This window comes from Centruroides sculpturatus, unplaced genomic scaffold (genome assembly GCF_000671375.1).
Source record: "Centruroides sculpturatus isolate CEXI.00-Female unplaced genomic scaffold, Cexi_2.0 scaffold1397, whole genome shotgun sequence".
NCBI classification, from domain to species: domain Eukaryota; kingdom Metazoa; phylum Arthropoda; class Arachnida; order Scorpiones; family Buthidae; genus Centruroides; species Centruroides sculpturatus.
The window spans coordinates 13,330-40,888 of record NW_019385786.1 but is presented as its reverse complement, the minus strand read 5'-3'; the positions used below and the strand labels follow the sequence as shown (position 1 = coordinate 40,888).

Below are 27,559 nucleotides of genomic sequence, written 5' to 3'. Positions count from 1 at the left end.
CACAAACTCCATCTACAAATAATAATTCTGCATGGACTTGTGTGTCTTGTGACACACAAGTCCATACAGTATTATTTATCTAGTTGGAGTCCATACAGAGTTATTTATCTAATTGGATGTATAGTACTGTACATGCATTTTTCATCACGTAGAAATGAATGTAACTGGAACGGTTGAATACACGGACAATCTCGATTCATCATGTTTTCGTGTCACATCTCATACAGTTTCAAACCATATATAAAGAACATTCTGGCCATTATGGCAGCCAACCATTGCACAATATCTATCTGAACTGGTTTTATAAGGCATGTCATCAATGAGAAACTAAAAATTGCAGATCGACACTAACAACTAGCAGTATCTTAATGGATTGACGGCGGATAGCCGAGCTGTCAAGGTGGCAGCCTACTACTCTGGGGACTCCGAATCGGTCGATAAATCCCCAGGAATTTTTCGGGGCGTGTCCGTCCGAATATATTGGTCTCCGCCCTCACCACCCGGCCATCCATTGTGGGCCTGGCTGAACATATAATGGGCTTTGCTAAAAGAGGCCCTCTTAGTGTCCAAAGGGCGGAAAGAGTTTTTAAAAAAAAGTATTTTAAAGGCTGCGAGACACGCGCTCGTGTATCTGGATTCAAAAACACATTCTGGAAACTTTCGTGGATAGAACAAATTCGAAAATCATATAAAATATTAAAATTGTAATAATATACATCCAGCTATTAAAAGTAAATATTTTTATTTGATTTCAAAAATATATCAATTACTCTCATTTAAATTTAAAATCGTCCAATCACTACATGTTATCTTGAAACCACGTGGTCGAACTTGTTAGTTGTTTACGAGGTTGTTATCGATATGTATTGATTACTTGTTAGTTGATAATTTTGTTCTTGTTTCGTTTGTATTGATATTTCTTATCCGATTAAGAAACGATTAATCGCAAGTCATCTGTTGTTATTGTTCCAGTTAATTAAAGCTCGTTCAATTCGTTCAACAATGTTTAAATATCGATTTGTGCAAAGGCAGTCTGCTAGATTTTTACAGTGTTTATCTGCAAAAGTTACGAGGAACGAAAGTAGAAGATTTTTTTATATAACCCCGTCAAGTAGAAGTAGTGAGTATGGAGTCAGTATTAAGTTCACTCAAGAACACGAAGAAATGAGGAAAAGCGTTAGGAAGGTAATAAAACACAAAATAGTAAAATTAGTAATTATTTTCTTTAACTATATGCTATTAAAATTGCAAGTGATATGCAAGTAGATAAATAAAGAGTGTCCCAGAATAACATCCAAAAATAGACATTGGTTAAATGCATTATTTAACCTAAATAAAATTTTTAGATAAATATTTGTTGCTAAACTTATAAGATAAAATAAGGAAAATTAATTTCATGTATTGTGCAATGTTTTGAAATATATCTAGATTAAGCAATTGATTTTTTCCTCTTGACCAACTAATTATTTTGAACTTATTTTAGCAATGATTTTATTATTAAAAAGTTAAATGCAGTATTTGTACTTGATATTACTATTATCTTATTTAATAAGTAAAGATGACTATTAAATGAAATTAGTTGTAGTTTAAATGAATCTTAATTTTTCATTATGTGTGAAAGTTTAAAAAAATTTGTGAAATGTTATATATACAGTATAATTTAACAAGATGATAAAATTTCCTGCAATTAGAATTTCACTTTTTCCTCCACTGTACTAAGTATATGTAAAAAGTATATAAAAGTAAGAAATTAAGTTCTATTAAAAAATTTATTTCTAATATAACAATAATACAAATAATAAATAAAGCTCCAATTTATTAAATTATATAAACTCACACTGTGCCTTAATGAGATCTAATAAAGAATAATCTTTGTTTATATAATAACAATATTATTATTTTTTATAGAAATTCCATAAATCTACCCTGGTTCTTTCTGGTTTTAAACCTAATGTCTACTAGGTTAAACAAGACAAAATATCATCATCAAATCCCATTATTAGCTTGCCCAGTGGCAAGCTAATGGGATTTGTTGATGATGATATTTTCTGAACACATTTTCTTTAATAAATGAAGTTTATGTTCAATACACTAATAATTCATTTATAATTTAAATTTGTTTATGTTAAATGATCTTGTTTTATTCTAGAGGATAAATTTTATATTAAACTTTCATTTTTACTAAATATTTCAATAATAACCAACCGTTAGTCAAATTAATTGGGCAGAAATTGTCCACTGCCTCGGGATGTATTCAATACCCACTGGNGGTGAGTGATATATATATATATATATATATATATATATCTATCCCAAGAACCTGATGTAATAATTAATTGTTATTAATACATTGGATTTTTGGGATGTTTATATATATAAATATTTCATATATTACTTTTATAAAATAATAGTAATATCAAAAATTTGAATTTATTTTGAAATGTAATATAACAAAAAATTTATAAATACTTTGGGATTCTACAGTAGATCCCAGGAACTTGTACTTTCAATAACTTGATATTCTTTAAAACTTTTCATGTCATTAAAAAAAGGGCAAAAGTTTATTTAGGAAGTCCTTATGGCAACTGGCGCAACTACTTACTACACCGGCATTTAAAGAAAAAAAATCTTTCACTCACTTTGACATATTTCTAATTTATTTTCTTTAATTTATTCAGTAAAAAACATGGTTTGGATGATTCTTTCGTAACTTCATCCTTTTCTATCGTAGAAATTTTTTCTGCATTCTTTAACACACGTCTACATTCTTCCTCTAACAATTTTTGGATTTATTGGTACTTACTTTCTGGGCTGAAGGTACAATCTTTGGCACTTTTCAAACTAAAACAGAACCTGCTCCTGAATAAAACTTACTCGTATGCTGAACAAACAGGTTGAACAGTTCTCCTAATTTTTTCCTTTTGCTCACAACAATTTCTTCGATTTTGACAACTTTTTCAGGTCCATCCAATTTTCATTCCAGTAAAATTAGACTATAAAACAATTTTTACCTGTCATATGAAATTTGCCTAGTCAACAGCTGTTTGACTACTCATGCCCACAGCCAAACAGTGACACTCAATGTACTGTACATTCTATACAAATTAGATGTCAAATAAACAAAAACATAGTTCCTCAAGAAATTTTTCCAAATTTGCATTGAAAAATTACTTCATATGACAAACTGTTTATGCATTTATGACATTTAAAAGAAACAGAATTACGATCCTTTTGATAATTTAATTTACGACAACCATCACATTTTGAACAATTTGTATCTGCAGGTTGCATACCAAACTTTATGTCAGACATACCAACTGATGAAATTCTCTTGTCAAAATTAAATTAGGGAAATTACAATACTAAAAAATGAAAAAAAATCCCTTGAAGTACACTTTTGCCAAGAAAATCATCAATGTTTTCCAAACTCCGCCATTACAACAATAAACGACAAAATATCCAAAATATCAAATGCAAAATTCAAAAAAAAAAAAAATTCACGCAAGAATATATAACTTTTTGAACCTGAATAATTAAATTACTCTTTACAAAGTTATAAAGTGTTAGGAAATTAATCTAGAACTGAAATGATGTTAGAAATCTTGTAAACTAAAGACAGAAATACCTATATTAACTTTCAAAACATGCATGATGTTGTGATTTCGGAAGTGCCGCCATTTGGACTACCAAAGTAAACTTCTACCAAAGAAAGTAATTTTTTGTGTCATGGAGTTTTGCAGTGGCACCGTTTTATCAAAGTGCCAGTGCAAACTCCATATGCAAATATCACTAACTGAAAAGTAGCCACTGAATAGCCAATATGTTTTTATAATTCAAATTTAACTACAAATAGAAATAGTCACTATTGGTATGTAGTTAATACATATATGAATTTGCACATATAACATCTTTATGAAAATTCTGTTATTTAGACTAGGATCAAGATTAAAATCTTGTTATATGGTATATATTTTTAAATTAACCATTTACATAAATATAAATTTTAGATGTTACAAGATCATTTCTTTTGTATCACATTAATATTTACGATATTTATTTAACTTGATATATAAAAATGAGTGATTATTAAAATTTAAATTAACATAAATATTTCAGATTATTGATAATGATATTAATCCATATGTGGATCAATGGGAGGAAGAAGGAATTTATCCTGCTCACAAAATTTTCAAAAAATTAGCAGAAATTGGTGTCTTAGGAATTACGCGTCCTACAGGTACAAAATATTTTTTATGGATTATAATTTTCATTTTAGCTTGTCGTTATTTATTAAACTACTGTATATAATAAATTATTTCATTTATAATAAATACAATTGGCTTTATTATAATTTTTATAATTTATTATTTTAATAATTAAAAAATTAAATGTTCAAAATAGTTTTAAACTTGAACTTTTTTAATAGTAGTAAATAAACTTTTGTCAAAATGATGGAGAATTTCAAAAGTTTTGACCATATTTTTATCATTATTTGCAGATAAAATTAAAATTTGATGTAGTAACTGTAAAGATTATTTTATATTTTATGTACACATTGAATTATAAGTTTTGAACATTTATTCTTTGAGCATTTATTTATAAAAAAGATATATTTTGGCATTCTATCCTACCGATTTTTCTTCAAATACTAATGCTAGGTAGTCGAATGCTATCACGTTTGAGTGATTCCAGTTTAAATCAAATTTTACCACCACACGAACTGTAACAAAACTTTTTTATACGTAGTCAGAGCAACCATATCAAACATCTACACATTTGGCCGACGCACAGACAATACAATAAGTTTTGCACACTGTAAACAAGTATTGCCAACCAACTCCAGTTAAGGATAGTGTAGTGTTGTCAGTCAGTCTTCAAATATATATATAAACATCTCAAAGCCTGATGTTTTTTAATAATAAGCCAAACAGTTTCTGTATTGAATCGAGCTACTTTGCTGCTACTATTAATAATGAACTTATAAGTAATTTGGTACTACAGGCAGGTGCTAGACACTATCTCTTATTAAATTTTAATATTTATAATCAAATTTTCAAACTCAAGCCCTCAACTCCCTCATCCTCACATTAGGTAGGAGTTGCAGGTTCAAGTCTTGCTCTGACCACTTTTTTCTTCCAGAATATTCTAAAATATTTAGTAAAATATTAATTTAATCTACTTTCTGAAAATTCTCATTCTTATTTACAATAGAAGAATATGAGTTGTTTAGTGGTTGTAAATATTTAGACTAAATTTTAATATAAATAAAATTTTTAATGTTAATTAATCCTTTTTATTTAGGATATTTGTTTTAAATAATTATTTTTACAATTAGCATAGTATTGATCAGTATCAAAGATAATATAGTTTCATATGTTTAAAATTAATTAATACGGTTGAATATTAATAAATTTGATAGTAACAAATAATTAAACATAAGAAAACTACAGTCGACCCCCCTATAATTACGGTCCCTATAGTTACGATTCCTATAAAACTACGAAAAAATTGCTACCGGTATCCGTAAAAAATAGTAAAAGTTCCCTATAAACACCTCAAACGTCATCGGGAAGCCGAACTACTTTCCCGCCGTCCGTAGCGCCACGCTACGGAGAGATTTCTATCGTCTGGACAGTATTATATAAATTATATATAAATTAGGTACTGTACATATAATTATATATTAATTATATATAAATTAGGTACTGTATATATAATTATATATTAACTTATTGTAACTTTGTTATAATTAAATATATAATTTCCGCCGTCTAGCGTGGCGCCACGCTACGGAGATTTTTACGCTAACTATCGTCTGTCAGTATGTAAATTAGGTACCGTAAGTCTAATACAGTACTGTAATTTTATACATTTCTTGTGAAAGAAACATTTCTTATTCAACGGCGATTAAAATTATTTATATTAATGATGTCTCCGAAGTTCTACGAAGTTTTCACAGAAAAATAAGTTGTTAGAAATCGGCCGCTCTTTGCTGAGCTGTTCCGCGACGAAAACAATGTTGAGCAATGGCAATGTCGAATGGTGACACTCGGTAAGTAATCCTACAATTTTTTGTTTATAGCGTAGTTTATACGGATTATTCCCAAAAAATATATACGTATTTTGGAAATGTTGAGTCGGATTAGTCTAGAATCGATTAATTTTATGGAAGAAAATCTTTCAAACAGCCGTAGTCCGTAAACTTTACACGTGTCGGGTTGTGATTGGAAGGATTCGTAAGAAAGCGGATTCCTAGAGAATGGAACGTATCTCTATCTTATAGGGGGGTCGACTGTACAGTTGACCCCCCTATAACACTGTTGATTACAGTAATCTGTTTTATATGAATTCCATGTTGTACGAGTCACTTATATTTTACAAATATGTGAACCATTCCTAGCCATGCACACTTATTTGTAAAATCTAAGTGACTCGTACAACATGGAATTCATATAAAATGGAATAATCAACAGTGTTATAGGGGGGTTGACTGTATATACATTTGTGGTTTTTATACATTTTTGTTTTAATTTTTAGAATATGGAGGACTTGGACTTGATTATTCTTTTACTGTTGCTTTCCTTGAGGAATTAGCGTATATAAACTGTGGTGGTGTCCCTATGTCAATTACAGTTCATACAGACATGACATTACCAGCATTAGTAAAGTATGATTTTATGTAGTTTAATAATTTTATGAAGTGATAACAGTATTTATTAAAAGTGCTATATTTTTGAAATAAACAAACAACTCTTCTTCAACTTCAATAAATATAAAAGTTGCGTTTCAATGCAGTTTCTGAAGACAGTTGTATTTTTGAGGTTGGTCTATACAGCTGTAACTATTCAGAATTGTATTGAAGTGTGTTGTAATAAAGCAATTTTTATATGTATTGAAGTATTATATTGCTATTTTACTTATTATTTCTCTCACTGATGGAATTATAAGTTTTGAACATTTATTCTTTGAGCATTTATTTATAAAAAAGATATATTTTGGCATTCTATCCTACCGATTTTTCTTCAAATACTAATGCTAGGTAGTCGAATGCTATCACGTTTGAGTGATTCCAGTTTAAATCAAATTTTACCACCACACGAACTGTAACAAAACTTTTTTATACGTAGTCAGAGCAACCATATCAAACATCTACACATTTGGCCGACGCACAGACAATACAATAAGTTTTGCACACTGTAAACAAGTATTGCCAACCAACTCCAGTTAAGGATAGTGTAGTGTTGTCAGTCAGTCTTCAAATATATATATAAACATCTCAAAGCCTGATGTTTTTTAATAATAAGCCAAACAGTTTCTGTATTGAATCGAGCTACTTTGCTGCTACTATTAATAATGAACTTATAAGTAATTTGGTACTACAGGCAGGTGCTAGACGTACTTTCAATAACTTGATATTCTTTAAAACTTTTCATGTCATTAAAAAAAGGGCAAAAGTTTATTTAGGAAGTCCTTATGGCAACTGGCGCAACNATAACAGTATTTATTAAAAGTGCTATATTTTTGAAATAAACAAACAACTCTTCTTCAACTTCAATAAATATAAAAGTTGCGTTTCAATGCAGTTTCTGAAGACAGTTGTATTTTTGAGGTTGGTCTATACAGCTGTAACTATTCAGAATTGTATTGAAGTATTGAAGTGTGTTGTAATAAAGCAATTTTTATATGTATTGAAGTATTATATTGCTATTTTACTTATTATTTCTCTCACTGATGGTAGACTTTTCAAGAGAATCAAATAAATTGTGTAATACAGTGATAAAATCACAATTTATATATATAAAAGTAAGTTTTTACTTCAATTCTGCTTGTAAAATTTTTGACAATTAATGATCAAAATATTTAAATTTATACATAAGATATACTAGTACACAGATTTTGTTTTATATGGATTTTTTTCACAGTTTTAATTTAATGTGTTATGGAAAAAAATTCAATTCTTTTTATGTAATTTGTTTTGATATAATGTTTCAATAAATTTGCCTTTTTAAAAATTGTCATTTGATTTTAATTCTAAGAAAAAATATACTTCCTTTTCTAGAAAATTGTACTTTCTTTAAAAAGAAATTTATATATGAGGATGTTATAGGTGCTGAAGTAAATTTTAAGATTTGACTGGTTTTTATGACTTATTCAAATATCTTTCATTCCGACTTTATTCCATAACAGAAGTAATCAGAAAAGTTTTAATTCAAATTTTGACTTTTGACAATTTGTTTGTATGATTGAGTTTCTTTCAATTTCTTTCATTGTGCAATTGTGATAACTGGATAACTAAGGTAGTTAAGGCATCAGTTTGTCACACTGGGTGATCACAGTTTGACTTCTCAGATTTGATGGGTCACCCATCAAATCTGAGAAGTTAAAAAACTTAAGGAATTTTTCATGAGTAGTTACCCTGGATATGTTGGGCCCTGTTCATAACATATCCAGGATGGTCTAACATATTGAGTGATGGGTTGTTTACTCATTGGCCATTCTTTATTTTAATATATGGTATTGTGAAATGGAGAACCTGATTTTGCTCAAAATTAAGGAAATTTTTAACCTATTTCTCCATCACGATCATTAAGAAAACATCGCACAGAAAATGGATTGAATATCACCCTTTTCATAAACAGCTGTTAAAGAATTATAACAATCTAGTGTTAAATTATAACAACCTATCATTAAAAGAGGGGAAAGTCAACCTTCCAATAAGTAAACAGGATGAATCTTACAGGTCTCAAACCAAATATGGTTCTATCAGCTTCATTTAAACGACACTTAGTGTCATCGACAGCAACCTCTGACCTCACACTTGCAACTTCGTCTCCAAACATTCAATCATCTGATGGGTTTTCCCAGGCCTCAGGAGGATAAAAGAGGCTACAACTTGAGACTCAGTGTGAACATTCCCCGAGACAATACAGAGAGTATATCTCCAAACTCACCATAATCAGGGTGGATCTCCCAGTGCCATACAAAGCAGACTGCTACCAGTCTCACCATACAGAGCAGAAACCACCATAGAAGGGGGACACCAATGGACACATTCCCATATCCAGACGGACATCTCCAGGGCGAACCTCCCCAGAGTGGACATACTCAGCCATAGAGAGTACCGGCTAGAACTGCCATACGACATAGACCACAGCTCACCTTAGAACACCATATACTCCTCCAGGGAAATAGATAACAACATCTCTTTCTCAGAGGTATTTTGTTAGCCCATATGTAAACTCTCTCTTTCTCTCCTTAAATGTAGATAGAATGGGAACAATTTCCCAAGAACCTTGTGAGCAACATACTCAGCTGTTTAGTCACGTAGCTTTGGCATAATTACTCTTTGTATATAGTAGTTTTCATAGAATCCTGTATACTCTAGCTTATAGTTATATTAAACTTTTGTTGTTTGTTAATTGATCTACCTGTCTTAATGTCACCCTATTGACTTACTCACCATGCTTCCCACTCAACATTTGAATTGACCCTCCTACTCAACATTTGTTCATGTTTCACATGTTAAGACAATGCTTAACCCTCTTAACTGGTGTCAGGTCCTGATGTTGGAAAGATCTTGCAATCCCGACAACATATTCTCTAATAGCCATCCAGTGACAAAGTGAGCAATTTTTGCCAAACTGTCATGGACCAAGGGGTCTTTAGGGAATCTCCCCTTTGCCTCCGGTTTCTCACATTATATTTCATTTGAGAAAATAAATTAATAGACAACATTTGTATTTTTGCTTACCTGTTTATTTTATTAAATTAAAAAGAAAATCTTATTATAATTCAGGCTGTAGCTGCCATGTACAGTCCCTGCAAACTAACATTCATTCTGTCACAAAGTGCATTTTTAACTTCTAATTTGAAAGTAACTGATCATGGGCCATAGACTGTTGTGAAAGACCCATATTGGACCAATACTTGGTATTGCCTGAATTCGATCCTGATTACTCCAGAGCAGTAGGTTAAAACCTTAACAGCCTTAGCCATCCATATAACAGGTGTAGCTCTAATATAGCCCTATATATATATGGCTATATTTGGATTTCTAGGCCCAGGCCAAAATTTGTTACCAATCTGACACCACTCATCATTTATTATCTGTTGGCTCTACTGTGGGTTTGCCAGGCCTGCTGTGTGCCTTGGCTGAGCTGAACCCACAATGAAAAAAAGCTCTCTTGGTGCCACAAGGGGAAAGAGTTTTTACAAAATATGGAATAGTTTTTACATGCTGTTTAATTAATATGCTTTCTTACCACACCGGGTTGTGAAGAACCTTGGTTATAACGAAAGATATAAAGAACCTTGGTTATAACGAAAGATATAAAGAAGTAAGCCTGAAGAAGATCCCAGGAGGGGAATCGAAAACGTTCGCCGATTTTAAAGAATTTCGCACCGGTTAATGGTTAAGGGTAGACAGTTGTTGGTTGTGAAGTTACATGCTGTTTGATGTTAAAAGCTATGATTGTTTATTTTAAATAAAATAAAAAAGAAAAGTTAAGTTAAAATAAAATTTGTGTGAATAATATAAATTTATTAAATTTTGCTAACAAGTAAGTTATAATTCTCCTTTGATTTATTAACTAAAATTGAAATATTTTCTTCAAACATGTTCTATTATATTATATCATGTAAAAACAGAATTAGGTATACTTAAGAACCTTGGTGATCATTACATGTTGGTTTTATTTTATTTATAAATTTTATTCTACAAAGATGCATGCCATTTAGTTGTGTTAATGTTGTATAGTTTGATCTAATATTTATATTAAATGCTTAATTTCAGGTAGTCAACTGTTTAAATTTGCCATGGAGTGTTTTTGTCCTATTTTCAGATAGCTTCAGCTTATGATCTATTAATAAGTCACATTGCAAAAGATAAACATGTTAATATTTTGCAACAATTGCACTTATGTTTTGCATTTTATGATGAATTTTTGAACATTGTTATGATTAATATGTAAAATCTGGTATATTCAGTATTATTTTTTAATTTTTATTATACTTTAACAAAAAGGAATTGAATACCAGAAAAGAATAATACTAGCAATGAAAATTAATAATAGTTAGTTTTGAAATGTAATGTTTATACAATAGGTAACAATCAACATAGCATAAATAATGAAGATCTTTGAACAAACTAATGTGAGATAAGCTGGGGATACACTCCATAGAATTGGTACCACTTAATCGGCACAAAATTGCAAGATTCGATCTCTAAGTCTTTTTATAGCAGGGCTTTTTATAATGTTAAAAGAAGGATCTAGAGGATGAATCTTAGATCTCGTCAGGATCCTTGACACCAGTTAATCAGTTATTTTACACGCGGATTAACATGCGTGATCCCTAACTTGTGAGTAAGAGGAGCGAAGGAAATTTAAATACAAATGAGTATGAATAACCAATATTAACCAAACCATTTTCATAATGATAAACAAAACATTTAATAAATCAAAATATAAAAGTATACAAAAGAATGAACCTAAACCTAAACTACTCTACTAACTTAACCTAATCTTATTCTAAACCTGATGCGTGAGAGAGAGTTCACATCGATCTAACTGTGATCATATTACCTTCACCAGGTAATTTCGAATATTTCTCTGAATGAGAATCTTCTTCAATTCTGGGTATTTTTCTTCTAAAAGTTTCTTTGGAAAGTCCTTTAAATAACTTCTCTTTTAACAATCTTGTCGTATACTTTGTTTATTGCTATATATATTTATAACTTTCATTTAACTAATTCATATAATGGACTTGTATGACGTACACTTTGTATGACGACTGCCTTTAGCTTATGGCGAGCTCTTTTCGTGTGGCAACCTCTTTTCGACAGACTGCCTCGGATGGTGGGAAAACGTCCCTTTTATTTTCTCTCCAGTAACATGTGCAAAACTTATGCGACTCATCATGAGTCAACCTGGGAGAGGAAATCAACTTCCTTTCAAAATCGAAAGTTTCATCCGTTTTTTTGTAAAATTCATTGAAGTTTAAAAATATTATTTTCTCTTAAATTTTATAATTCTTCTTCTCTACTTTGTTAATTTTCAAAATGACCCTCTTCTGAATTTCCAGATTCTCACACTAATTTTTGATTGTATTGCTAACATAACATATTATAAAGAACAATATTTTTATGAGAATTTTTAAAATATTAACATATTAAAATTTAAAAATATGATTCTTTGTATTTCACTTATTGTTATATTCTAATCAGCTTTGGAAGTGAAGAATTAAAGCAGGAATTTTTAGTCCCATCCATTTCTGGAGATAAAGTATCATGCTTGGGAGTAAGTGAACCTGGGGCAGGTTCAGATGTTGCTGGTAGGTAGTACTTAATTTTATTTTTATATCTGTTATATATTTAAAAAATCTCATTTATTTATAATTATTTGATGTAAAAACATTTATTTCTGCAATAATTTTTCTTTGACTAAATTGAAAACATTAATTTAATTAAATATAAAATTATGTAGGTATAAAAACTACAGCTGTTAGAAAAGGAGATGATTTAATTATTAATGGAAGTAAGATGTGGATTTCAAATGGACTGCAAGCAGATTGGATGTGTCTTTTGGCAAACACTAGTGATGGTCATCCACACAGAAACAAATCACTTATATGTATTCCTTTAAATTTACCAGGTATTTGTATATAAAATGTTATTGTTTGTGAATCTTATTTTTATTTTATTGATATTTGTTTTTGAATGATTCTAATTACATGAAATTAGAAAATTTCTTTAAATATTGTGGCCGCCAGCGCCAGAGATCCTGAACACTGTCTGGCAACACTTGCCAAGATCACGAACTCTGTCTGGCAACGTCAAAAAAAGAAAAGGCGCGAAAGTTCGTTGGATTTTGTCCGGGTGTTGCCCGAGGATGTCTGTGACAGTTCTAACCTTTTTTAATAAAGTTCTTTTTTGTTACTGTTCGTGTTTGCCTGCTTAATGTTAGATCTAAACATCAGTAGGATTGAATGACAAAATATAAATTTGAAATTAACTTATTAATTAAAACATTGAGAAAGAAATATGTCTATAATTTTACTTTAAATATGTAATTTATTGAATATTGATATTCATATCAATAGAAAAATGTAAACTCAAGAGAATGGGTTAAAATTTTCCACAAATAGTTTAATTTATTTAAAATAGAAACACATCCTTTTTTAAATCATTTCAAATAAGAAAAGTTTTATTGGTAATTTTTGTCAAAAATACCAAATTGAATAAACTTCACAAAAGAGCTGTATTATTACACTTAAAAGCCATAGTTACCATATGATATATAATTTATAAACATTTTTATTTATGATAAACTTCTTTGCATGCTTGTATTTTATTTGTGATAAACTTGTATGCTTCTGTTTTAAGTTTTATTTGAATAATTGCAATAGTAATAATTGTATATCATTATCGGACTTATTAAAAAATAATTTTAAATATTTTAAAAATTTCTTAAAATATTTAAAATTATTTTTCATATTATTATAATTCAGATGTTTATCTAATCATTTTTATTTATCATTCTGAATGTCTATGTAAAATATTTGGCATGTTGCCTTGTAAAGTGGCTCTAGTACAGCTAGATAAGCAAACCAATGACAGTCTGTTTTATAAATGAAATTGTTATACAATTAGATTGTTTATTCAGCTGTATTAAAGCTTCTCTACCAGGCAATGTGCTCATTCTAATGATTTAAAATATGACATTATTATTTTCAAGCATTTGTATATTGTTTTCTATTATTTTTGTGCCTTTCTTAGAAATTAAATTTTTTATTGTATTAAATTCATTTCTATAAAGTAACAATTTAAAACTATTGTAAAAAGTTTCATTGGCATAATACTGTAATTTTATCAGAATATAAAGATGAAATTTAGAAATTTTTTTTCCACAATGTTAAGAATGAACTCAACATGATTACAATTCAGCCTGATAGGTAATCACTAGGGTTTCTCAAACGGGATCCCGGGATCCCGGTTGTTTTTTTAACCCGGGAAATATCCCGGGAAATCCCGCAAATTTCTTAAAAATTCTTTTTTTTTTTTATTTTGTGTTAAGGTTGAGGAATTTTGCAAATAGAAAGCATAATTAACTCATTCACTGCCAGAATACATTTGTATTTATTAATTTTAAACCTACCTATTAGTTTTTTTAAATTTTTGCTCGTTATAGCATGTCACAAATGGTCAATAATCAATATATAGCTTATTTGTGGCAGGACTATAAAAATTCTTTACTTGTCGGAACCTGTAATATCTGGAATAATTGTGCTTACGCTGTCTTGAGTTTTAACCATGCCCAGTAGCTTCAATAAATGCCTGACGCCAGATTGTGCAAATTGGGCAAGGATACAAACGAGTACAAAGTCTGCAAGTATGAAGTTTTTCTTCATAAACCTGATTATTAAAGCCAAATGAATTGCCGAATTATCGAGCTCTAAGCTTGATGCCGCTATTAAAGCAGCCAAGGTAGACAAATCAAGAATACTAGAGAGCGAAAGAAGTACTACAATCTCGAAAACGAACTCGAAATCTTCCAGGCTACAGGTGAAAAAACACATAATATCTGTCTTCTCTTAAATGCATTAAACACTATTCCAATCACATCAATTGAATCGGAAAGGGCATTCTCGGTGGCAAGACTTTTCATTACTAAAATAAGAATTAGAGTGAGTTATCGGAGTATTGACCATCTTTGCTTTTTAAAATCTTATAAAAGTTTGCAATATTTTGTATTATATTTTATTTAAAAAACGAAAATTACCTTCTAAATTAGAAGTTCATTTTTTTTAATTTTTAACTCAATTCAAAGCTTTTTTTTTGTTGTTGTTGTATGCAGTTTCCAGCAAACTTTAATTAATTTTTTTCTATTTGTGAAAATTTCTACGTTATTTAAAGGTAATTTTTATTATAGGCCTATAGACCTTACACAGCATTATTAATATGATTTTGGAGGTTACAGAACTTTAAAATTACTTTAAAAAATGGAAAATAATTATATCATTTGATTTCAAGATATTTTGTATACCTTAAAAATAATTAATTCTATCCCGGGAAACAGTTCACTTTTATCCCGGGATCCCGGGACAAGCAAAAGACCGGGAAATGAGAAACCCTAGTAATCACCATCAATATCCATCAATCTCACCACCTTGGTTGCAGACTTTCAATCCTGTGAGCATGGAATGACTGTGGTTTCCTTTGAAGAAAGTTTAAAGTATCAGTTACTGTCACTGAACTGTATATTGACAACATGGTTCTGCAGAATATTTTTAATAATTTTTTAATTTAAAATGTATGCTCTCTACCGTAAATTCATAGTGACTTGCCTCTGTGCATCATACTTTTCCATTAGCAATAAAGTTGTGCTAGTCATCTATCTAATTCCTTTCAAGGGAAAACTTTTTAATTGAAATAATGTGACATCCAGTTTACACCAGAAGTTCATATATATATTTGGACCTGCTGTTCCTAATCTTTCCATATCTCGTCTTGGCTTTCATCTATCTAACTCTGTTCTCAAGATTAAGGAATGACAGATGGACGACAGTGGTAATTTATAGGTTTGCAATTTGAAAAGATTGTATATTTATACAATCTTTTCAAATTGCAGTCTAATAATATGAATACATACATATACAATTTGCATTTTTATCATTCATATTTTTTTTCCTTTTGTAGGCATTAAAGAATCTGTCCAATGTTGATTGCCCTTCTGTCTTTTTCAAGATTTTTCAGAAATGATTAATATCTAGCATTGTAGTTGTAGAGACCCCCAAGCCTATTGACCTCAACCTGGTTGGTTTGGTTGCCATTCTAAGACCTTGTTCTGACATCCTCTCATTTCTTCAAAAGAACTTTGAAAGTAAATGTTGGCATTAGTCCCTTTCATCTTACTCTTTTTTAGAATTAAATACATCTCAGTGAGTTTCTTAGTGTTCTTCATTCAAGAGTTCTTGGAGTTTTCTGTCATCAGATCATTTTCATGTTTCATTATGAGCTCTTTAGTTTATGAGATCTCTTGTATGCAATTCGGACATCATATTGTGTCTTTTCATTACTTAGGAATGACAAAGACCCTCCTGATGAAAAGGCTCTGCCAGGAGTATACACAATTCCTTTCTATGACCAAAAGCTTGGTTGACAATATAGGTGTTACTTTTTGATTCCTCAAGACAAGGCTCAAGGACACCAGGACTCAATTACTAAAAAAACAGGAGCTACTGTCTTGGCCACCTATGCATTGAACAGAGACATAGATGTTCATTTTGATAGAGCTCACCTTCTACATCTAAATGAATTACCATCATGTCTAAAATATCTTGAGATTATTGAGATATACAGTGCTATTTCTAGAGGAACGGCTATCACCAGCAGGGACTATGCTCCTATATTGTATGCCTGGAGGGCAGTATTCGAATACGTTTAGCATTGGTGTTCAGTTTTATAAGCCTTTGGTCTTAGTACATTTAATGTTTTTTTATGATTTTTTGTTATACAAAAAATTTAAATAACTATAGATAACTTATTTTTCTTCTGTTTTTGTTTTAATTTATAATATATTACTACACTCCTGCACATGCAAACTTCTTATGCAATGAATATTTTTAAATATATCTTGTTCAATTTTGCATTCTACCAGTAGAACCTGAGGATGGCCTTTATAAAGCTTGAAAACGTTTGTTTTTCAATAAATGTTTTTGTTTTTTTAACTGAATTATGGTTTCAAAGTGTTCTTATATTGCATACATCCAGTTTAGGACAGTGTTTATCCATTTATAGAGTGCCAGTAACAACAGTTCTACAAATCTCAAACACAGCATCACTTCTTGTGTTTATTCTGTGAGGTGTTTGTTGTCTGAACATAAAATCTTTTTCGAAAGTGCTGGTTATCCAATTTTTTCACAGTCTGAACTGTTTGTTAACCGATCACCCACTGTATTTCATTGCTATATTTTATTTAATGTGATTTTATTCATTTACCTGATGGATATATAGATCTTATTTTTAAAATTTTTTATTGACAAATTAAATGATTCAATTTATCAATTAAATAATTTGAATGAATAATGAAAGATTAAGAAAACATATCAACACTTGCAAATAAACTGCTTATTTAAGGCAACCAAAAAATATTTATTCTTGAAATGTTTCAATTATAACAGTTACATACTCTAAACTGGAAGATTGAAAATGATCAGTTATGCATTCTAAATTGGAATGCATTTTTGGAATTAAATTTTTGGTGAATTTGGAAATGAAATTTTTCAAATTAGAAAATTTTCAATATTAAAGTAAGTTGAGGAAAAGGAGGAAAAAGTTTTTGATGAATATAGATAATATATAAGTTTGATAATGACAATGAATTAAATTATTATTATTATGATGTTGGTGGAGATATCCTACTTAATGTATGTATATACTGGTGCCTAGTGCTTTATTGGACCAAGGTCAAGGCATAGCTACAAAAAAGCTGTTATTGTGGCTATAGCTGATTTATATAAGGGCCATGCTGAAAGTTTCTGGATACAATGACACTGTTTGTTGTCACTTTCTGTCCATCCTCATATCTTCTCAAAGTACTCTCTCTGATGTTCAATGCACCATTGCATGCTGGAGAACCAGCTTTGGAAGCACTGACACCAATCTTCTGATATATCTGCCAAGGTGTCTCTGTATGCAGCAACTGTCTATTCCAGACTCCCAAAACGATGTCCCTTCAGAATCTCCTTGGCTTTGGGAAACAGAAAGAAATTGCAGGGTGCTAAATCTGGACTGTAAGGTGGATGGGTGACCAACTGCCCTCAGGAATCGCTCAAGTAATCCACCATTCTTGTTGCTATATGTGCTGTTGCACATACATGATGAGCAAGATCCTATGAAAGCATGTTTTGGGTTACCATTTGCAGATTTCTTGAAAGACTTGAGGAAGACAAATGGTGACATACCACTCAGCATTAACTGTCTTCCTATCTTCAAGGGCTATGGTGATAACATGACCCTGTCTTCCAAAGAATGTTGCTACCGTTTTTTCAGCCAACACTTGACTTTGGCAGGTGGTGCTTCATTGGAGAAGACCCAAACTAATGGATTGTGCCTTGCTTTCAGGGTCATAATGGTAGATCCAAGTCTTGTCTCCAGTGACAAAGTCCCACTGACGTTTTGAGCTTCCCTGTTGAAATTTTTCAGCATGTAGTGGCACCATTCCATATGAGTTTCTTTTTGTTCAGTTAGAGAATGAGGCACCCACCAAGACATGATCTTCCTGACATGAAGATGATTGTGCAAGATACCATTCACTGCCACCAATCCAATACCTAAGGTGTGCTCGATATCCTTATGGATTATACAGAATAACTGTAGTTGCAGGTCTCCTATTTCTCTCTTTACCTTTAAGGATGTTTCTGTCATGTCTAATTTATCTGAATCACCAGAATACTTGTGTTCATGATGGACAGGAATTAGGAAATGTTACTTGCAAATGGCGGAGGCAGTGGGACTCTGACAAACCAGATTTAAAGTTGTAAAACATCATTGCTCATAAATGCTTCCTGTCAGCTCCATTTTTAACATTAGATATACTGGGTTATACATCTGTGGCACCCAGGATTTACTGTACTCCAGTAAGTTACAATAAAATATCGATATATCTCTATCTATTAGATATGGTGGTGCCTTCAAGCACTTCCCATGCGTGGAAAATTTCAAGGACACAGGTATACTGTTGAACTTATGCTCAGAAAATGTTCAGCAGTAAAGCATCACAGACTGTTTTATTTTTGCATTCAGTGGTTTACACATATCTGGAAACTTTCAGAGTGGCCTTGATATATTATTGTTTGATCCATTGCTTCTACAAAATAATTTACTTTAAGAAACATTTATCCAAAGAAATGAAAAAATAACCCGACCTTTTTAAATTTGTAAATTTAAATTTTACTTTAAATTGTAAACTTTTCAGCTTTCAACCCCAAAGTTGGAAAAACATAACAATGCAATGTTTCCAGACATATTTATTTATAACAGTTGACTTTTATTTTGTTATAAATAAATACATTTGGTATGTTTGTTTGTTAAGTTATGGTAATGCAACACTTGGGTGATATGCCTAGGGGGAATGCCTTCCGGGAGATCTTTTTAAGGGAAACTGGCCTTTATTTAGGTGTTACAGACATGGAGAAAACCTGGAAAACTCCATTTAGCCAGCCCGTCCGAGCAAGGCTTGAACAATACATTTGGTATGACTTGTTACTTTCTAACTTTGTGGACTAGAAGTTTAAAAATGTATTAAATATATTTTGTGTGGTTATAATTTTTATTTCTTAAAGTAAACTAGTTTAATTAAATATTTATATGTACAGTAGAGCATTGATTATCCAAATCAATTGGGGACTGGAGTTGTTTGGAAAATTGATTTTTCAGATAACCAATTATGTACGAAAAAATACATTATTAATATAGTATATTAGTGTGAGGGGCTAGCCAGGGGTAATGAGTAACTCTGATTTCAGTATCACTTATTCGGCAACTATTCTTTAGAATAATTGCTGAATAGTTGAGTAGAACTTTTAGACAAACCTTTAGACATCCTTTTAGACAAACAGAGTTTGTCTAAAAGGATGGTTTTTCTACTCAAAGAAAATTGAGTGCGGAGGAACTTACAGTTTGAAGATTATTTTAAAGCGGAATTAGAGGATTTCGTAATCACTTGTTCCCTAGTCAGGATTCCTGACATCAGTTAATCAAATTTAGATTAACACGCGTTATGCTTCGTGGAGAGAATGTGTTTGATTCAGACACTTGAGATTCCTTTAACAATTTAATAAGACAAATGAATAAAACTATACACAATGGAATAATTAATCTAAACGTTTCGAGAGATCGAGAGAGCTCACAATTTTCTATGATAATCATACTACCTCTAATGATTTCTCTTTTATCTTCACCTTTAATTTCTTTATACTTCTATTCATTCAGTTCTTATACTTCAGCTCGTGGGGAGGTCTTGAATAGCACATAATAAAAAATTTTTTTATCTTACTAACTTGAACTCATTATTAAAATCTGCGGGATACAACTATGGGTGTTGGCCTTAGGGATGTAGTATGGAATACGTCTGTCTTCTATGAGATTCCTCAGCGTACTCCCTGAATCATGCATAACTCTTTCTATATCTCATGATTTTCATCCAATCAATTTTTTGGATTCTCACACGTGACTGAGGAAAAAGGGGATTTATCAAGGGGTCGACAGTTCCCAGGGTGCTAAGATTTTTGATAGATAAGGGTAAAACAAAACGATGTTTCAACTTCTGTGGAAGGAAGTGACTTTTTATCAATTTCCCACGTTTTGAAAAAGCTATTTTCTCACCAAAATGAAAGAATATTTTTCTCTAAAAATTTAACTTTATAATTAAATTATTAATTAGTCACAGGGTCTATTCAGATCTCACATTAGTATATCCCAATAATAGTACATTATTTATTATAGTATATTATAGTATTAAATTTTTTCCATTGCATGTCACTTTGCATTGAATTTTCGTTGATGTTAAGCTGAACAAAAATTTTTATAATAATAATCATGGCTATTGTATCATTAAAAATTATTTTTTTGTTTTGTACAAACAAAATAAATATATTGAAAAATATAAAAACAAAAAAAATTATACTTTAGAAGTTAATCCAGTATCAAAAACGTTTGATTCAGCACAACACAGTCCGACTAGAACACTTTTGGTTAACTGATGTTTTGGTTGATTGGCATTTGGATAATCAATGCTCTACTGTATATACCATATCTACTCATGTATAAGATGATCTTGCATATAGAAGTAGGTGTGACTTTAAAGATCAAAATAAAGAAAATTAGATTTATTAATACAATTCTAATTTTATTTTGTTTAATCACAAATAGAATATTATCAAATGCACGTATTAATTAAGGCAAACAACCATGTTTTCTTGATGCTATCACGTTTTGTCTATTTGGACTCATCCTCCAAAGCTTCGTTACAACTCTCCACTTTTTCACTCTGACTACACAAAACATTGTCCTCTGATCCATCAAGTGAATTTGAAATGCAGTATTAACTGAATGACTTTGCATATCAGCTCTTGAGGAATGCTTTTCCACACACTTCATACTCACATAGCAAACCAAAAGATTATAATATGCATGACCAGAAAAAGTTTACTTTTTATGATTCAGAATGTGCAAATATTCATTAAAAATACCAATTTAAGAAATATGAAATAACTACATTAATAATGATTGCTAAATGACTGACTATTTTCAGACTGTCTCTGAAAGTGACACTGACACTCACCTTAATCTCAATAGCACCCTGCTATAATGGCAGCATGAACTATACATGGTTCACAAAAATTATTGCAAAAACATGAAGAATCCTTTGCTCACACATTTAGGATGACTTAGGTTTTTGAAGCAGTAAAAAATGAATAAAACCTCGTCTTATATGCGAGTATGTATTGTACAGTATGTATTGTACTGTACATATATTATGTATATATTATATGTAGTGCATAATGTGTAACACCTGTATATTTTTTTGAATGCAAAAGTATTCAAGAGTATAAAATTTTAAATTTATTTATAGTTATATATAAACTTAATGTCATAAATTTAAAAAATATACAAAATTACTTTATACAAAGTTTTAATCTTTGAATATATGACATGCAATTTTACAAATACAAATAGTTCAGTTTCAAGTTTTCATTTAAAAAAAAAAGTGTTTGTATGACTGATTATATAGTATATGTACTATAAATATTTAATACTTGCATTTGTTTAAAGTATTGATATTTTCTATTTATGACTTAAAAACATTCACATGACCAAGTAGTAAGAGTTAAAAAATTAAAAACATGTTATAAATAACATGTGCATTTCAAATTATTACAATATATTAATTTTTCTTTTAGGTATAAGTAGAAATAAGATAGAAAAGTTAGGTACATTTTCTTCAGACACAGCACAGTTTTTCTTTGAAGATGTTAGAGTTCCAGCAAAAAATATTATTGGTGAGGAAGGAATGGGTTTCACATATCAAATGTTACAGTTTCAATATGAGAGATTGGCAGGTTGTATAGGAGGTATGTATATGTTTATTATAAAAGTAATCTTTTGCTACATTCTAAAATATAATTATGATACATGAATAATATCATAATTTCATGCAGCTAACCTACAGTCATGTATATTTAAAAGTCAATTTGAAAATGGCTGCAGGTTACGGATGATATGGGCTGTCTGATAATTTTAACTTCCAATTTAAAAATCATCAAATAGCTTTCTTTTATCTAAACTCATAAAGAGCATCTTTAAAAGATGTGAAAAATCCTTTGCATGCTTCAGACATTTCTCTACTAGTGCAGTTTTTTTAGAAACCACTAAAGACATGTAAATGAATGTCTTGTAAGTCTGTTTTTTTGAAGCCCAGAAATTATCAGAAGTATTACATAAAAACAAAAACAAGGGTTGGTCAGTGTAGACTAAGAAGGTTATCTTACCTAAGGTTTAATCACACTAAGAAACCAATCTAACACATTTTAAAAATTCTTTTGTACACAATTTAAAGAATTTTTTAAAATGTGTAAGATTGGGCACTTGGTATGATACTCTTGCATAAGATAACCTTTGTAAATATAAATCAAATACTATATTTTAATATAATAGAAGGGTTAGCAGTACGAAATAATCTTAATCTTTGCTGTTGTTATTTTTTGCCCAAGCAACACAGNTCTTTTATTACTTAGATATTTTTAGAATTCTTTATATTAGCATCAGTTCAAATAGCATATAAAAGTTATTTTATATTTGAAAAGTTTTTTCATAAACAAAAATATGCAAATAAACTTTATAACTAATACTTTTTGTATTTATTGGTAAGTAATTTATCAAGAAAGAAATGTAATAAAGACAAACTGCATGAATCAGATTACTAAAGAGTTTTATTCAAAAACATTTCTGGCTGCTAATTGAACCAACACCAGCTTATTGGTAAATTTAATGCTATTAAAAAATGTAAAAAATTCTTAACTTTGTTTATAGTAACACAGTACTGTATTACAAAACTTGGCACCATGGTATTTATTCTACTGTGGAGTCAAGCTTTGATATATTATTAAAGACTTTCATCTTCTTTGATAAATTATAAAACTATATATTATAATATTTGTAGAAGGATTTTAGAAATCTAAAACTCATTACAAACAAGAGTGTTTGAATTCTGTAGTGTTAAATGACATTTTTACTTTATTAAATTTTTTGATTTATACATTTGAATTAAATCTAAAAAATCCAGCAACAAGTTGCTTAACTTTCCTGGCAACATTTGGTGGTGTCATCTGTTATCATATTTTATTTAAAAAACTCTTTATATTTTAAATTATTATAAAATGGCAAAAAGCTTAATTTTGAGGGTAGGATAGGTTTTATAAAAAACTGTAAACGTTAACAATGAGTAAAATTGTCATTAAAGTACTGTACATGAAATTTAATGACGATTTTACTCATTGTTATTCGACCCTACTGGAGATACACATGACCCCCATTATCTCCCCACCCCTCAACCTTAAAATACCAAAATTTAATAGTATCAATCCCTCTAATAAACAAACCATCCTGCAAAAATTTTTGACAAAAAGCACAAGAGTTATTAAGCTTCAAAGAGGGTGAACAAAATTGTGCCTCCCACACACACTAACATTCATACATACAGTAAAAACCTCCAAATGTTTTTGCATTTCTCGACGTTTCAAGATGTCCTGAGTCCAAAAATGTAAAAATCTTGGGGTGTCAGTTTTTGTCTGATTACCATACTTTCTCTCTGTTTTATATAACAGACAGGAAAGTAAAAATATAATAAAATTATTTATATCTTTTTTGAATCAGGGTGTTTNGGATAATACAAGCTACAATAGAATATTGTCGACAAAGAAAGGCATTTGGACAATCTATCTTGGATAACCAATACATTCATTATCGACTAGCCGAATTACAAACAGAAGTAGAAGCTCTTCGTTCTTTAATTTACAGGGCTTCAGGTACTGTACACGAAATTATAGTTTGATGTTTTTCTTATTCACAGTTTGTTTTTATTTCAATCTATTGCTGTATATGTGTTCTTTTATTACTTAGATATTTTTAGAATTCTTTATATTAGCATCAGTTCAAATAGCATATAAAAGTTATTTTATATTTGAAAAGTTTTTTCATAAACAAAAATATGCAAATAAACTTTATAACTAATACTTTTTGTATTTATTGGTAAGTAATTTATCAAGAAAGAAATGTAATAAAGACAAACTGCATGAATCAGATTACTAAAGAGTTTTATTCAAAAACATTTCTGGCTGCTAATTGAACCAACACCAGCTTATTGGTAAATTTAATGCTATTAAAAAATGTAAAAAATTCTTAACTTTGTTTATAGTAACACAGTACTGTATTACAAAACTTGGCACCATGGTATTTATTCTACTGTGGAGTCAAGCTTTGATATATTATTAAAGACTTTCATCTTCTTTGATAAATTATAAAACTATATATTATAATATTTGTAGAAGGATTTTAGAAATCTAAAACTCATTACAAACAAGAGTGTTTGAATTCTGTAGTGTTAAATGACATTTTTACTTTATTAAATTTTTTGATTTATACATTTGAATTAAATCTAAAAAATCCAGCAACAAGTTGCTTAACTTTCCTGGCAACATTTGGTGGTGTCATCTGTTATCATATTTTATTTAAAAAACTCTTTATATTTTAAATTATTATAAAATGGCAAAAAGCTTAATTTTGAGGGTAGGATAGGTTTTATAAAAAACTGTAAACGTTAACAATGAGTAAAATTGTCATTAAAGTACTGTACATGAAATTTAATGACGATTTTACTCATTGTTATTCGACCCTACTGGAGATACACATGACCCCCATTATCTCCCCACCCCTCAACCTTAAAATACCAAAATTTAATAGTATCAATCCCTCTAATAAACAAACCATCCTGCAAAAATTTTTGACAAAAAGCACAAGAGTTATTAAGCTTCAAAGAGGGTGAACAAAATTGTGCCTCCCACACACACTAACATTCATACATACAGTAAAAACCTCCAAATGTTTTTGCATTTCTCGACGTTTCAAGATGTCCTGAGTCCAAAAATGTAAAAATCTTGGGGTGTCAGTTTTTGTCTGATTACCATACTTTCTCTCTGTTTTATATAACAGACAGGAAAGTAAAAATATAATAAAATTATTTATATCTTTTTTGAATCAGGGTGTTTTTTACATTTTATGAATTGCAATTAATCATATAAAAAATGAACTTCTTAAGATAATTTAAAATAAAACTTGTTAATTAACAAAATTATTATTTTAATTTAAAATTATTTAATTAAAAAAATGTAAAATTAATGATAAATTTTAATCCTGACTTTTTACTTTGAAATTTCTAGTTCATGTAATGAATGGAGAAAATGCAACTCTTCTTACATCTATGGCAAAGTTAAAAGCTGGCAAACTTCAAAGAGAGTTGACAGATTCTTGCTTACAGTTCTGGGGAGGAATGGGCTACACCAAAGAAGCTGAAGTCAGTAGAGCCTTTCGTGATGGCCGTCTGTTATCTATAGGAGGAGGGACAGATGAAATTATGCTGGCTATTATTTGTAAATTTATGGATATGTTGCCAGGCAAATCAAAGAAAAGTACAAAATAATGATATAGCTTTTGATTTACAAAATTAATTTATATATCTCTTGCATTATGTAAATTGTTAACTTTTACAAAATATTCATTATAAGTTAAAATAACAAACTACTTATTGGAGACTAGCCTGAGAAAATCATTCATCATCTAACACCCAAGTACTTTTGAGTTGGTCAAGCTCAGCTTCAGAGACTTCTTCCTATAATTTTTGGTTTTGAATAAATGCCCAACAAAGAATATATTATTGTATACATTTTCAATTTTTTGCTATATATTTTTTATTTTCTTAAAAACATTCTAAACCATTATGAAGAAAAATTCTACATAGCACTCTCTCTCAGCTGTTTTCTTTTAATTAAAGCATTTCTTTTTCCAAACATTGAATTCCTTGGGCATTTATTCAAAACTGAAAGTTGTAGTTAGGGCAAATTTTCTGAAGATGAGATTGAGCAGTTCAGATATACTTGGGTGTTAGATGATTAATGATTTTCTCAGGTTGGTTTCCAAAAAGTAGTTTTTTACTTTAACTTAGGCTATAATGAATTTCAATCCTTAATCAATCTCAATACAGACATTATAATTTATATTCTTATTGTACTTTAAAAGTTTTTAGTTTTAATGAACTTTATAATGTTTCAAAATTCTTGAAGCTTTTTTCCATATTTTCAGTATATCTCCTCATGTATCACTTTTTTTCCATATGTTCAGTATATCTCCTTCATTGCACAGGGGATGTTCTGCCAATAGTCCAGTTTAATCCATGTGCCTAAGAATACCTGGTGATATATACTGAAAAGCTGCAATGATGCATTCCTTTAGCTTAGTTAAAGTTGTCACTTTAGTTTTGTGGATGATATCTTTAATAAATTTTCAAAGGAAGAAATCCCATGTAGTAATGTCCAGTGAATGGGGATGCCATGCAATCAGATCCCCATGTCTGATCAAGTGTTCTGGGAAACATCATTCTAAACAAGAGTGTACTGTATATCCAAAGATCAATGTGGTGTTGCATCATCTAGAAAGAAACTTTTGAAGTTGCCAAACATTATAAAATTAATTGGTAGCACTTATCATTTTTAGTTTATGAGTAATTATTTTTTAAAGTTGTATACTTATTTTATGGACAACCTATATATTGAAATTTTTAATGTACAATAACAATATAAAAAAAATCTATTCAGTTATTTTGAAATATTAAGAGATATTTTAAAAACAAATTTAAAATGCTACGTATTTAATAATTATATAATTTTTACTGTAAATTATGATTAGTATCTTGTTTATACTTTAATAAATATTGAATATACAATATATATTCGAGAAATTGTTTTCTGCTGGAAACTAAATTGTTTACATATAGAATTATACTCTAAGAATGAAGCTATGAGTAGGAGAGATTAATAGTATTACTGTTATAATTATTATTTATTGTTATAAATAATATGTAGCAGATATATAAATGGGTATATTGTATAGTTCTCATAAAAGTTTTAGTGGATATTTAGTTAATGTTAAAAATGACATATATATTCCCTTCTCTTTGAAATGAGAAGAATAACTACTATAAGAACTACTGCTGTTAAAAGTGATAAATAAAGTTTTAAAAATGAAATACCATATTTACTCACATATAAGACAAAGTTTTTATTCATTTTTCACTGCTTCAAAAACCTAGGTTTTCCTATATGCACAAGTGAAGGATTCTTTGCATTTTTGAAATAATTTTTGTGAATCATGTATTCGCATTTTTTACCAGATGCTCAAGCTCTGGTGTTTAAAAACCAAAGTATTTTATCTAGATTGTTTGAATCGTTC

General features: G+C 29.8%; 1 protein-coding gene across 1 annotated transcript; it reads left to right on the top strand.

Annotated features, from left to right (window-relative positions):
• The first annotated feature begins 884 nt into the window (after positions 1 to 884).
• On the top strand, positions 885 to 27,559 carry LOC111642130 (probable acyl-CoA dehydrogenase 6). The gene is made up of 8 exons (XM_023388412.1): positions 885 to 1,185; positions 4,117 to 4,237; positions 6,538 to 6,667; positions 12,224 to 12,330; positions 12,483 to 12,650; positions 21,961 to 22,141; positions 23,933 to 24,084; positions 25,495 to 27,559. The coding sequence occupies exons 1-8, from the start codon at positions 1,003 to 1,005 to the stop codon at positions 25,752 to 25,754; spliced, it is 1,302 nt and encodes a 433-aa protein (XP_023244180.1). The 5' UTR covers positions 885 to 1,002; the 3' UTR covers positions 25,755 to 27,559.